Source organism: Hyla sarda, chromosome 8 (genome assembly GCF_029499605.1).
Source record: "Hyla sarda isolate aHylSar1 chromosome 8, aHylSar1.hap1, whole genome shotgun sequence".
Lineage (NCBI taxonomy): Eukaryota > Metazoa > Chordata > Amphibia > Anura > Hylidae > Hyla > Hyla sarda.
Window position 1 is genome coordinate 25,772,361 of NC_079196.1, and position 14,490 is coordinate 25,786,850.

A 14,490-nucleotide genomic window follows, 5' to 3' on the forward strand; every position below is an offset into this window, starting at 1 on the left:
TACCCACTGTACGTTTTTAAGCAGTTTTTGAATAAAGATTCCTTCTAGCAAGTATCCTGGGTGAGTGCATCCTTTTACTTCTTGAACTATTTGCTATTTTACAGTGGATTTGTCACTAATATATTCTGATCTGTAGGGGTAGAATATTATAAGGACAGATTTGCTGTCCTGTACTGTACTAAAGAGCATGACCTCTGACCCATCTCGCATTACGGTAGGTCCATATGCAGCAGGTTTTTATGTCACATTGACAAGCAGATTTTACTGCAGATTATGTTTCGTGGCTTTTGGAAAAAACAATCTGGATAATTTTGTATATTATAGCATGGGCATTATAATTCTGCATAGTGTGTCCCTAATGTGAGAGATTCCATGAGGTTAAGGCAGCAATCTCCAACTCTCTTGTGTTGTAAAACTTCATCATGCCCTGACAGTCTGTAGCTATTTGGCCATGCAGGGAGTTCTAGTTTTGCAACAACCAGAGAGAGAGATAGATTGGGTCTCAATGGGTTAAGGTATTGCATGCACAGTATCCAATCTGCTAAGACGAAGACAACCTTGGAGTTCTAAAATGTCTAACTATGATATTGCCAGTTTATGGGAATACAACTTCTATAGGCAAGTTAATACAATGCATTCAAAAAGGTTTAAGACCCTTTCACTTTTTCTCATGTTGTTATGTTGAGGCTTTGAGCTGAAATAGAAAAACATTAAAAACTGATCCAGAGTTCTCTGAACCTCAAACTGGGCCAAAGACAATGACCCTAAGTACACAGCCAAGACAACAGAGGAGTGGCTTAGGGACATCTCTGTGAATGTTCTTGAGTGTCCAGCCAAATCCTGAACCCAATGGAACATCTCTGGAGAGACCTAAAAATGGCCTCTACCGACATCCCCATCCAACCTGACCGAGGATCTGCAGAGAAGAACGGCAGAAAATCCCCAAATCTAGGTGTGTAAATCTTGTGGCCTCATTCCCAAGAAGACTGGAGGCTGGAATCACTGCCAAAGGGGCTTCAACTAATGCCTAAATAAAGGGTCTTAAAGGGGTACTCTGCCCCTGGCATCTTATCCCCTATCCTTGGGATAAGATGTTAGATTGCCGCGGTCCCACTGCTTGGGATGCTGGGGATCGCCGTTGCGGCACCCCGCCATTATTACTGCACAGAGCGAGTTCGTTCTGTGCGTAATGACGGGCGATGGCAGGGGCGACCGCCACGCCCCCTCCCATAGACTTGTATTGACGGGGGCGGGCCATGACGTCACGAGGGGCGGAGCCATGACATAACGATGCTCCGGCCCCTGTATTGCCCGTCATTACGTGCAGCGGCACCCCGGCGATCTGACATCTTGTCCCCTATCCTTTGGATAGGGGATAAGATGTCTAGGGGCGGAGTATTCCTTTAATACTTATGTCACTGCAAGGTTTTAATTTTTCCTTTTCAATAAATTAACAAAAACTTCTAATATTCTGTTTCCACTTTCTCATTATTTGGTATTGAGGGCAGAATGCTACGGGGAAAACTCAAATTTCTATTTTATTTAAAAAATGTGAAAACAGTTAAAGAGTCTGAAGACTTTCTGAATGCCTGATATATTTTCTTGTATATTAAACTTTAAGCTTTAGATATTTTGACTCTTTGACTTTAACCATATCAATACAGGGGTACATTTCTGAGATACATTCTTCTTACCTCATCGGAGCCATCAGCACAGTCATATTCCCCATTACACCTGAGGTACGCTGAGATGCATCCCCCACTGTCACAGACATACTCGCTGGAGGAACAGGTTGGTGATGCTGTATGAATAATATAGAAATAAGTAATATGAACTGTGTTTAGTACATTTCTGACAGTTGTATAAGTTTTATTCATAAAAAAAAATGCGATAATAAGACTGCTAATTCACATGCATTGAACCTGAGACTAATTTCAGCAAATTTGCTTATTTGTAATTATTGAATATTATAATAATAATTAGTTCATATTCTGGGCTGATAACTGCTCTATTGACCTCTGTATTTAGAGTAATTGAAAAAGTTTGGTATGATGTCATCCTGTGCAGAACGATAACTATATTAAAATTATTTCTGTAAAAATTAATCTTCACAGAGGCAGTGTTAAAGGGGTTATCCAGGAAAAAACTTTATATATATATATATATATATATATATATATATATATATATATATATATATATACACACTGGCTCCAGAAAGTTAAACAGATTTGTAAAATACTTCTATTAAAAAATCTTAATCCTTTCAGTACTTATGAGCTTCTGAAGTTAAGATTGTTCATTTCTGTCTAAGTGCTCTCTTATGACACGTGTCTCAGGAACCACCCAGTTTAGAAGCAAATCCCCATAGCAAACCTCTTCTAAACTGGGCGTTTACCGAGATACGTGTCATCAGAGAGCACTTAGACAGAAAAGAACAACCTTAATTTCAGAAGCTCATAAGTACTGAAAGGATTAAGATTTTTTAATAGAAGTAATTTACAAATCTCTTTAACTTTCTGGAGCCAGTTGATATAAAAAAAAAAATAGTTTTTTCCTGGATAACCCCTTTAAGTAATGCAGATTTCCGTCCTCATATCACAACCTATATCCTGTCCTAATATTCTGTCCTCATATCTAGTGTTGCTCACGAATTTCATTCGCGAATATCACATATTCGCGAATATAGCACTATACATTCGTGATCACCCCTCTCTGCTTCCAGCTTGTGTGGTGTAAAGAAGGCTCTAATACAACTGTGTGAGACTGGCATGCAAATTTTCGCATATGCGAAAATAAAATGCAAATATTACGAATATGCAAATTTAGCGAATATATGACGAATATTCGTTCATATATTCGCGAAATATCGCAAATTCGAATATGGCCTATGCCGCTCAACACTACTCATATCCCATCCTCATATCCTGTCCTCATGTCTGTCCCAACCTGATATCTTGTCCTCACATCCCGTCCTCATATCCCGACTTCATATCCTGTCCTCATATCCCAACCTTATATGACGTCCTCATATCCCGACTTCATATTCTGTCATCATGTCCCAACCTCATATTACGTCCTTATATCCTGACTTCATATCCTGTCCTCATATCCCAACCTCATATCACGTCCTTATATCCTGACTTCATATCCTGTCCTCATATCCCAACCTCATATTACGTCCTTATATCCTGACTTCATATCCTGTCCTCATATCCCAACCTCATATGCCATCCTCATATCATGTCCTCATATCCCATCCTCATGTCCCGTTCTCATATCCGTGCTTACATCACATCCTCAAATCCCATCCTTATATTGTAATGGACTTAATATATATAATCATATACATATATATATTTGAATTGGTATAAGATGTCATATTTTACATTTTTAGCTATTTTTGCTCGAAATTAGCTGACCTGACAGAAATCATATTCACCCACAGTGTACCATGCATCAAGATTGAACTGTTTGCAGAGAGATAAATGTCATGTCAACCTGATATTTTGGATATTTGAGAGTAAGAACAAAGTTAATAATTGCTTAGCGCTTAGATGAAAACTTGCGCATGACCAAAACTATGTACTCGTAGACTAACACACACATCACTAATAATTAATCGATCATGTGGGTGGCAATTTATGTTAATTCTGAAGTCTTTATAAAAAACTGTGTAATGCTGTAATAAAGGAGGAGAGAATTTAACCCTGAAAAGATTGTGCAAGTGTTTGTTATTCACTCCAATGCATGCATCAACTTTAGTAATAATTGATTTGGACGGGAACAGATATTCACTAGGTCCTGAAGGAGAGATCTACTCCAGTTGGCGCCCGAACAGGGACCCCGAGTATTGGAACTGGAATTCAGTCGCAAGACCAACCGCAGACGGAGGCAGAAGAGCTTGATCACCTCTAAAACTACGGTAGGACAAATTTTTTGTTGTAACGTAGCCAGTACACTGTCTCCCCAGCTTGGCCGGCCTTATGACTTAGTTCACTAGCTTTCAGTCTCATATCCCAACCCCATATTACGTCCTCATATCCCGTCCTCATATCCCATCCTCATATCCCATGCTTGTATCATGACCTCATATCCCAATCTCATCCTCATATCCCATCCTCATATCCTAACCTTATATCCTGATCTCATATCACATCCTCATATTCTTTCCTCATATCCCATCCTCCTATCTGTCCTCATATCTCGTCCTCATATCCTGTCCGGTCCACCGCACTAACTACTCTCTGCACCTTCCTGCCGGACAGTTGTCAGGGTGTTTAAGTCCTTGGCAATCTCTGATGTCTGAAAGTAACACAGGAGATGTACCAGAAATCCCAAATACTTGCATGAGAAAAAAGATCACCCTTTGCAAATGGGTACGTTAGGGTTTATATAACTTTACTATATTTTTAGCAGACATATAAGTAACATGTGTACCAAGTTTCATCAAAATATCTCCAGACGTTTTTCATGAGATATTGTATATGTTAGGATTTTTCTTGCCAACATTTCAAAGCAAGAAGGCAAGACAATAAGTAAAGGGCAAGTCTGTCAAGGAACTTTAAAGCTCATAATATTGCTTGTCTGTTGATGCAGGACTAACAATTCTGGCATTGGAGAATTGCCCAAGGGTGGAAGCCTAACGCCAAGCCTTAAAATAGACATTTTTGACATATTCCTAAATGTATGATATGTGTGAATTTGTCCACTGGATCCCAAACTTAGTGTACAACAAAAGAAAGAGATGTCATGGTCAGCCATCTGTACAGGTGTCCTGGACTCTATATTTTCAATTTATACATAATAATGTATACACATAATAGAAGAAAATGGCAACTAAAACTAAATCCAACAAAACAATTTTTAATGTATGTTTTACAGCTACATATATAGTAAGAGAGAAAAAGAACAATATAATAATAGAATTCTATGTTCTAATGAGCTATTTGAATAAACTGATTTAAACACAAGAAAAAAAAAAAAGAAGCATAATTCACTCGGCTGCAAAAGCATTACCACTAATGGTATTTTATTTACATATGAAACAGTCATGCCACCACTTAGCGTTGGACTCAGCCTTGAACAATAACTTTATAATATATTTTGTTTTGAAAGTTTAAAAAGTATTTCCATAGATTTTTTCAAAATGTCTTGCCTCATTAAAAAGAAATAAAGCATATATATATATATATATATATATATATATATATATATATATATTTGTACTCTGTTATATACTTTACTGTACATTGTTCCTACATCTGCATTACCTTATAGGTACTCAGGTGTAGTGCCAACAAAAATACATGCACACATCAGTAAATTGTCACAATTGTTCATACATTTTAACAAAATGTCCCCTAGGCAAAGTCATAATGGATGAATGCAGCTGAATTACTGCTAAAGGTCGTTTTCAGGCAGCACCCTTATAAATACAGTTGTGGGGGGGGCTATTAATGGCCTTTAATAATCAGAGCTGTAGCTGTAAGAACAGTTAATAAAGGAAGTCATAAAGAGGAGAGTGCTCGACACAAGTGCTTTATACCTCCGAGACACTCAATAGCCTCTTGAGAGCCGTGTTTGTAAACACATGATGGTTGCAATATGTGATGTTGATGTCAGCGATGTGACATTTCTTTAATTTAGAGCTTTAACACATACTTCATAAGAGTAAATAATATATTACAGCTGTCAAAATATTTACTCCCAGCTACACTGAGGGCCTCTGCCACTCCCTGATACTTCTGGAGCTCTGATGTCAGACATTGTGCTTTCAGTATGGCTACCAGCTTTACTGCTAACCCCTCTTAACCAATCAAAGCATTAGGTCGTTGAGTCTATCAGGTTCAGTCTTAGCCTGCCTCCCATGTTTGTGTAGCCAGACAATTTATACCATGCTCCTGCCAATGGCAGATGCCTGTGATTGTTTCTTCTAGTGTTTTCGCTAGCATTTTGCCCTGTATTTTGACTTCCTGTGTTGCTGACTCTCCTAGGATTACTATTAAACCTCCTGTCTGCTGATTCTGTATTGTTGGGACTTCTTGGCTATTTGACCTTTGCACTATCCTTGGTAAATGCTCTGTCAACTATGTTGACCTTTCTGTGAATTTCCTTTTCCATCTGTAACTCTAGAACAGGAATGGACCGTCTTCATTTTTGGGGTTGCCCTTATGGGAGCGGATTTTTCAAAAGGCAGGTATTGTTTAGGGCTTCACAAGCCTTGCTATCATTGTTAGCTTGTTAGCATTCCCTACACTGGACGTAAATGGGCACTGTCAAGTTAAAACCCTTTTGACATCTCCTTGAGGCATATCAAAGGAGTGTTCAGATCCCGAATGATTGCTAAAACGAGTCAAGAGAAATGTGCATTAAGCAAGTTCTCTATCCATGATCGATGAAGGACTCTTTAAGTAAGTATAATTTATGTGCACAGACAGTTGGGAGAGAAGAGATCAGTCAGAGTATAAACATTCAACTGACTGATCAAAACTTTTCACATGTCTACAGCATGTATAGAATGGGCATTTGTGAAGGGGAGTTATTAATTGAATAACCACACCCACCAGGTGGCCCCTTAAATTAACCTGCACCATGGAATCTATGACCCTACGCTTGACCCTTGTAATAGTTGTACTTGGGCTCTACCTGGAACCTAGTGCTTGGTGGTGGAGGGCAAGTTGCCACCCTGCCATATAAAAAGACACCGCCATCATACATGGCACTTGGTAGATGAGGCAGGTTTTACAAGCTTTACCCAAGAGTATGTTCTTCCTCTTGATATGTGAATGCTTGCATATTGAAGACGAATACTGTATCTATCAATATATATAATAATTCAGAATCATTGCAATACCTGGCTCGCAATCCTTCTCATCGTCTCCACTTTTACAGTCCTCGTGTCCATCACACTTCCATTTGGCAGGAATGCACTGACCCGTGGCGCACAGGAACTGGTCTTTGGAGCAGCCATTCTCACAGTTTCTCTGCCCGTACAGAAAGACAAGAAGGTTATATCATTGAGAATCATCAACAAATGGTATATTAAGAAGCAAAGACTGGAGCTGGAATGTTTGTAATTAAGCTGCACTATGAAGCCAAATGTCAGAAAAGGTCTTAAAGGGGGTACTCTGCCCCCAGACATCCAAAGATGAGACCCCTGAGATCTCCCTGCTGCACCTGGCGTCGGGTGCAGCGCCTGAGGCTCCTGACATTACGGCCGCACCCCTCTTGTGATGTCACGGCTCGCCCCTCAATGCAAGTCTATTGGAGGGGGCCTGACATCACGAGCGAGACTGTGACATCACGAACTTCCACCCAGCACGAACTTCCAGTCATCCAGCACAGAACAAAGTTAGCTCCGTGCACTGGATGTCTGGGGTGCTGCAGCCGAGATGGCAGGGGTCCCCAGTGCCAGGGCCCACATGATCAGACATCTTATTCCCTATCCTTTGGATAGGACATAAGATGTCTAGGGGTGCAGTACCCCTTTAAAGGTATGTGTCAAAAAGTTGATCTCATATATTGGATTATTTATTTATTTATATTATTTATTTATTTATTTATTTATGTATACATTTACTTAAAATCATATTATCTTATTTATTAATTCATTCATTTATTTATCATTTTTTTTTATTTTTTTATTTTTGTGAATGTTGACTCCTGTGGTTGAAAAATTGTTCATCCCCCTCAATGAAATCCCAGGCGACTAGACCACACAGCAAAGGTGATCACTCTACAACAATGTTTTCCAACCAGGGTGCCTCCAGCTGTTGCAAAACTACAACTCCCAGCATGCCTGGACAGCCGAAGGCTGTCCAGACATGCTGGGAGTTGTAGTTTTACAACAGCTTGTGGGTGCCCTCGTTGAGAAACACTGCTCTACATTGATCCAAAGCGGCCACTTATCTGCCACATAAAGGCATATAGTAATAGCATAAACGCTGTGATAACATAATTTTTTGCCCACGTTGCGTAGTGTTTAGCTACGACATAAATATCACCGCGGCTCCCTGATAACAACACGTTACTTTGTCTCCTCAGATATTAAATAAGAATTTTTTTTTTTCTCCCAGGAAAGAAAAATACAAACCCAGCTTAAGGCCATGCTTTATTTGCAATGAAATGAGAGGAAGGAGAATTGAAGTACCATATTTCAATTTCTGCAATCTAGTTCACCGTCCTCTGGAGCCTTTTTATAAGAACATATTTGAATTTGCTGTAGAATGTCAGTAAGTTGCAAAAAAAAGTTTAATTTAAAGTTTAAAGTTTCATAAAAAACAGAATTCTAAAAATAGCAGATTAACCAGCATTATATTCACATATATCTATCAATCTGTCTGTCTATCTATCTATCTATCTATCTCATCTATTTCTATCTATCTATCAAATATCTATCTCTCATATCGATCTATCTATCTATCTATCTATCTATCTATCTCTTATTTATTTCTATATATCTCATATCTATCTACTGTATTTATCTATCTCATATCTATCTATTTCTAATATATTTCTATCTATCTATCTCTCATATCTATCTATCTATCTATCTCTTATCTATTTATATCTATCTATCTATCTATCTCATATCTATCTATCTATCTATCTATCTATCTATCTATCTCTTATCTATTTATATCTATCTATCTATTTCATATCTATCTACTGTATTGATCTATATCATCTATCTATCTATCTATCTATATCTTATCTATTACTATCTATCTAATATCTATCTATCTCATATTTATTTATCTATCTATCTCTTATCTATTTCTATCTATCTCATATCTATCTACTGTATTTATCTATCTCATATCTATCTATTTCTAATATATTTCTATCTCTCATATCTATCTATCTATCTATCTATCTATCTATCTCTTATCTATTTATATCTATCTATCTCATATCTATCTATCTATCTCTTATCTATTTATTTATATCTATCTATCTCATATCTATCTACTGCATTTATCTATCTCATATCTATCTATCTATCTATCTATATCTTATCTATTTCTATCTATCTAATATATATCTATCTCATATCTATCTATCTATCTATCTATCTCTTATCTATTTCTATCTATCTCATATCTATCTAACTATCTATCTCATATCTATATATCTATCTCTTATTTATTTCTATCTATCTATCTCATATCTATCTACAGTATCTATCTATCTATCTATCTATCTATCTATCTATCTATCTATCTATCTATCTATCTGTCTATTGTAAATAGATAGATAGATAGATATGAGATAGATAGATATGGGATAGATAGATAGGAGATAGATAGATAGATAGATATGAGATAAATAGATATGGGATAGATATGGGATAGATAGATATGAGGTAAATAGATATGAGATAGATAGATAGATAGATCCTCATAGTTACATCCTTCATCCTCTCAGTAGATTACAGACATTTCCAGTTTCCTTATAGTGAGGTGTTATCCTGGTAGCCATTGTAGAATTTTTTTTAAGGCTGTGTTCACATGGCTGTCTAAACCCATCCCTTTCTTCTCCTGTTAAAAATAAAAACGGACTCAAGAAAAAAACTGATAAATAACGGATTCAAACGGATGTTTGCATTTGGATCCATTATTGTTCAGTTAATAAACCAAAAATATATATATTTTTTTGTTCTGAGCATGCTCAGAAGTAAAAACGGATAAAAAAATTGATTGAAAAAAATGGATGCAAATGGATGACATTAAAGGCTCAGCCATGTTCCGTAGACTTCAATGTAAAATTTACTGTATCCATTTTTTTTTCCATTTTTTTGACAGGAGATTTTTTTGACGGAAATGAGAGCAGATGGGTGCAAACGGATGTGAAAGGGTTGTAAAAAAAAAAAATCTCAATGACATCAATGGGATTATTTTACATCAGTTTGTAATCTGTTTACAAGCAGCAACAACGGAACCTAAATGAGGGGAAAAATCGGGGACAGACGCCATGTGAACGCACCCTAAATGACAAATTAATTGTTATTAACATATAAATTGTGTAACTTTGTAACGTCTTTTTTAGTATCTTGTACAGATTTTAAGCTCCAAGTTACTTCCTCTCCAACTTCTTCCAAAGTGAATATGAAAACTCTACTGAATCTGAATCTCCACCTATTATAACCTTCCATCTAAGCTCTATCTGCACAACTGAGCTCCCACAATGCCTTAGAATCCAACAAAAACCCCGGCTTAGCTTTCTCTCTGAATGGAGAATGAAACATCATGTCATTTAATGAATTGAAGGAAAGTATTTGTAACATTTTCATACAATTATTTGCCCTGTACTATGGTGGAACGTTATAAAGACATTGAGAAAAAGTAGATTATTCCTTTAACTGCACAAACCTCACTGTGGATTTAAAGATAAATACAAAGTAAACAGCAATTCCCAGCGCAAATATTGTCTTTATGAGCATGATATCTGAAGGTCATCTCGTGTGTAGAACTTTTGTATTCCTCTAGGCCCTTTTCAATACTTAAAAGCTTAAAAGGGTATTCTGGTGTTAAAAAAAAACAACAAAAAAAAACAGTTTTTTTTTAAATAATGCTGGGCCTGTAGTAAAATAGAAACCAAATCTATACACCAGCGATTGGGGAGCGGGCGATCCTTCTCTGAATGATAATTGTGGAAGCAGAAGAGATGAGTGAAAGAACAGAAGCAAAAGAACTGCACCTGCAGGGTATTGGGGGTAGGTAAGTATGTTTTGTTTTTTCTATTTTCACGTGGCCTCAGCATTATAGAAAATTTTGTTTACAGTTAAACTCCAGCCAAAAACATTATGTTATCTGAGGCATTAGCATAAACAGCCGCCCTGATCCCTGTGTCACTTTTTGGCTCCGTTCCAATGATAAGGACTTGCTTCACACAAGGGTTTGTGTATAAAGTGGAAGTCACTTTCTTTATGTAAGTCTATGAGCATTGTACAGTATAGACTTACATAGACAAAGTGACTTGCGCTTCACATACAAATCCTTGTGTCAGGCCAGTGATTGCCATGGAAATGGAGCCACAAGGTAAAATAATATTTTCAACTGGAGTTGCCCTTAAAATTCCTGAATAACCCTTTTAAGGGAATGTGTAATAAAAATGTACCTAGTGTTTGAATCAATTATTGGTAATTTCCATTTTTCAATCTATATTTGTAAAATATCCTGAAATTTCTATCTTGAAATAATCCTTCAGATGCTGTGATCAATTACATCCACAACATCTCTGCTTATCAGGGTAGTAACAGGTTGTACAATATATAGCAAACAGGGCTTGAAAAGAGATTGAAAACATGGAGACAATATATCAGTATGTTTGTGTGAGGCTTGGCAAAAGTTAGGAAGTGGGAATGATGAACTAGGTGGGCCTGTCCTAAAACATTTAAACAGATTGAAAATTAAAAAAAATGGCACACATTTTGCTGCAAATTTACTTTGATTTTGGGAAAATCCAAAATGTGCCTAATGTAATTTTTTTTAAATTTATTTAAATATTTGATATAAGTCCCTTCACACTTCATTTGGCAAAACCCATTGTGATAACACCAGGTAGCATATGGTCTTTATTTTATGTTCTATTTATGTTAACTGGTTTTAGCTGCAATACCAGGCACTCCCTTAAAGGGGTACTCCACTGCCCCATCACGCCCCTTCCCATAGACTTGCATTGAGGGGGCGTGACGTGACATCACGAGGAGCGTAGCGACACCCAAACCCCGCACCCAGCATTCAAAACTAAATGTCCCAAATGCTGGGGCAGTGGAGTACCCCTTTAAATGGCAAATCCAGCTCTGCTGTATGTGTAGTCATTTGATTATGATGTACAATGTACCAAAGTAGTATAGGAAAACAAATATACAATAAGTCAAGATTACCTCATCTGTTCCATCTGCACAGTCATATTCTCCATCACACCAAAACCTTGACGAAATGCAGTCACCATTTCCACAGAGAAACTCTTTCAATGCACACGTCTGGGGTTCTGCAACAGTAACGTTGCAAAGATGTAAGGGCAACAACATATTGTAACAACACTTTAAGATCAATAATGCATCAATAACATGGACTCTTGTAGAAAAGTAAGTGTTCTTCTTGTTGCATGATAGTAAGCGTCCCTGCAAAGTTCAGACCTCTCCAACGTTTATTAGTACATTAAGACATATCCTAGCATATCACATAACCTTCTGTTCTGGGGAAGCTCTTTTTACAAATCTAACATTTTCTCTGCCTGGAGCAACCTCTAGGTGTAGCTTAAAGGGGTACTCCGCTGCTCTGTCACGCCCCCTCCCGTAGACTTGCATTGAGGGCGCGGGGCATGACATTATGAGGGGGCGGGGTTATGACATCACGAGCTCCTGCTGCCGGCTCCAGCGTTCGGAACATTTTGTTCCAAACGCTGAGCAGCGGAGTACCCCTTTAAAGGGAACCTGTCATGTTGAAAGTGTAGTCCAATGTATAGGCTGCTTGTTGTATAGCAAGAGGAGCTGAGCAGATTGATATACATATATGTGGGAAAAGATTAAGTTGAACTTGTAATTTATTCATGTAAATGTTTTCTAGTTCTGCGGTTAGTCTAGTGGGCGGTCCAACTCAGTAACTCACTCTTTGATAGGCTGTTAATGATTGAGTTGAACCGCCCACTTCAGCGTGCTATGACCAATTCTGCATTCTGAATACCTAGCAGCAGCGTCACTTACTCACTTGTCACTGTGACAATAGCTTCTGCACACCGGAGTGACAGCACCATGTGCCCTAAAAACTGCAAGAAATTGGGTTTGGCACTCCCAGGGTGGGGCATTTAAACCCTCTAGTGGCCATTATGTTAGCAAATGATTTTGGCTCTATTTCCCTTTCACCAGCATTGGTCCTGCTCATTTGTTCTGCCACTCTGACCATTACCTCTTTGCCTGACTTCTCACTTGCCTGCCATTCTTTTACTTTACTGGTTTTCTTGGTTCTGACCTTGACCTGCTTGACTTGATTTGTTTATCTGTTTGTCTCCTGACTGTCTTCCTGGTTCTTGGACTGCTTGTTCACCGGTAAACCCTTTTGTTTTCTCACAGTTACCATTTTGGCTTGTTTGACTATTCTATGCCCAGCCCAGCACTCATTTAGTGTAGGGCTGCACTTTCCCCTGCCCTAGGAGTCAACTAAATTTTCAAAATGACTTGGTTTTCATATGTATTGAGTTTAATAAGCCATATAAACCCGTATGCAATTAGAGACCTCTCCACTTAAAGGCAGCACAACCTAAATGTGTGGCTGCCCCTCTTCTCTATCAGGTGTATTGGTTACACATATGGTATGTCAGCTCTTGGACCCTGTTTCTGTAATCCTTTTAATTTGCGGTCTGTGTATGATGTCCTAACAAACTGAAACTAATATGCAGTAATGTATACACATCCAGCTCACAGAAGTCCCAGGATGAACAGAGGGCAGTATCCACAGCAATAGCCCGTAATGGAAAAATCCATCAACCAAACAGGGACCCAAATATCTTTAAGGCTTTATAAGGACATTAAATGTTGCATAAAAGCACTGTGCTTTGGTGGAATAATGTCAACACGTTTCGAGCACAGGTTCCCTTTATCATGATATCATGTGCCCCCGAAACACATTGACGTTATCTTACCCTGTGACTGTGGAAGTTTTGATGTCCTAATAAAGTCTTAAAGTTGTTAGTACCCTTTTGGGATAATATATTTTTCCATGCTTTCCCTGTACATTAATAAAGAAGGGTCTGGCAGGTAAAGTTAAGCAAGGAAGCATCCTGCCTGTGGCACTTATCTAGTTTGGTCCCCACCTTTTTTGACACTTGGCTTAAAATTATAAGGATATTTTTTAACGTTTTGTAACCACCATCATCTCCAGGTACAGTTCACTTTTATATCATAACAGTTATACAACCATGTATGCAGCTCTTTGTAGCAAATACAGCTGACAAATTCCCTTTAATAGATCTGACCCTCTGACCCTTTGAGGGTTTTTTTGTTCTTTGCTCTGAAGCATAGAGACAAGAAACTTCTTCCCCTTTCTCAAAAATGGATGCAATGTATGTGCTACAATAGAGGAAACTGTTCCCTTAAAAGGTTTGCTAAGGATTAGGAAAACACTTCTTCTTACTTACAGCACCACCCTTGTCCATAGGTTGTGTCAGGTATTGCAGCTCAGCTCCAATGAAATAAATGGGACTGAGCTGCACATACCCTGTGGACAGGGGTGATGCTGTTTTTGCAGGAAAGGGGCAGTATTTTTCTAATCCTGGACAACCCCTTTAAATGAGGTCTTTCACAATGATATGTGCTGAAGTTTTGCTCTTGAGCTGACAACAAATATAAAGTGATCCTGTTACTTTAAAAGTTAGCTTAATGTATTGAGAAAATGTAAGCTTGATAGATCTCCGGTTTCCATATATATCTGGATGGAGCACATTCATTCTATATATTCTCCATTATTTAGCTGCTATGTAATATAT

The 14,490-nt window shown here is 38.0% G+C and overlaps 1 protein-coding gene across 7 annotated transcripts in view; it reads right to left on the reverse strand.

The window, feature by feature from the left end:
* Window positions 1–14,490, reverse strand: part of LRP1B (LDL receptor related protein 1B) — a 1,569,499-nt gene that overhangs the window by 114,020 nt on the left and 1,440,989 nt on the right. For all 7 annotated transcript variants that reach the window (XM_056534716.1, XM_056534714.1, XM_056534720.1 and 4 more), the window contains 3 exons: window positions 11,891–11,997; window positions 6,857–6,986; window positions 1,695–1,801 (listed from right to left, as the gene is read on the reverse strand). In XM_056534716.1, coding sequence (XP_056390691.1) covers window positions 1,695–1,801; window positions 6,857–6,986; window positions 11,891–11,997 — 344 coding nt within the window. The remainder of the gene's footprint in view (window positions 1–1,694; window positions 1,802–6,856; window positions 6,987–11,890; window positions 11,998–14,490) is intronic.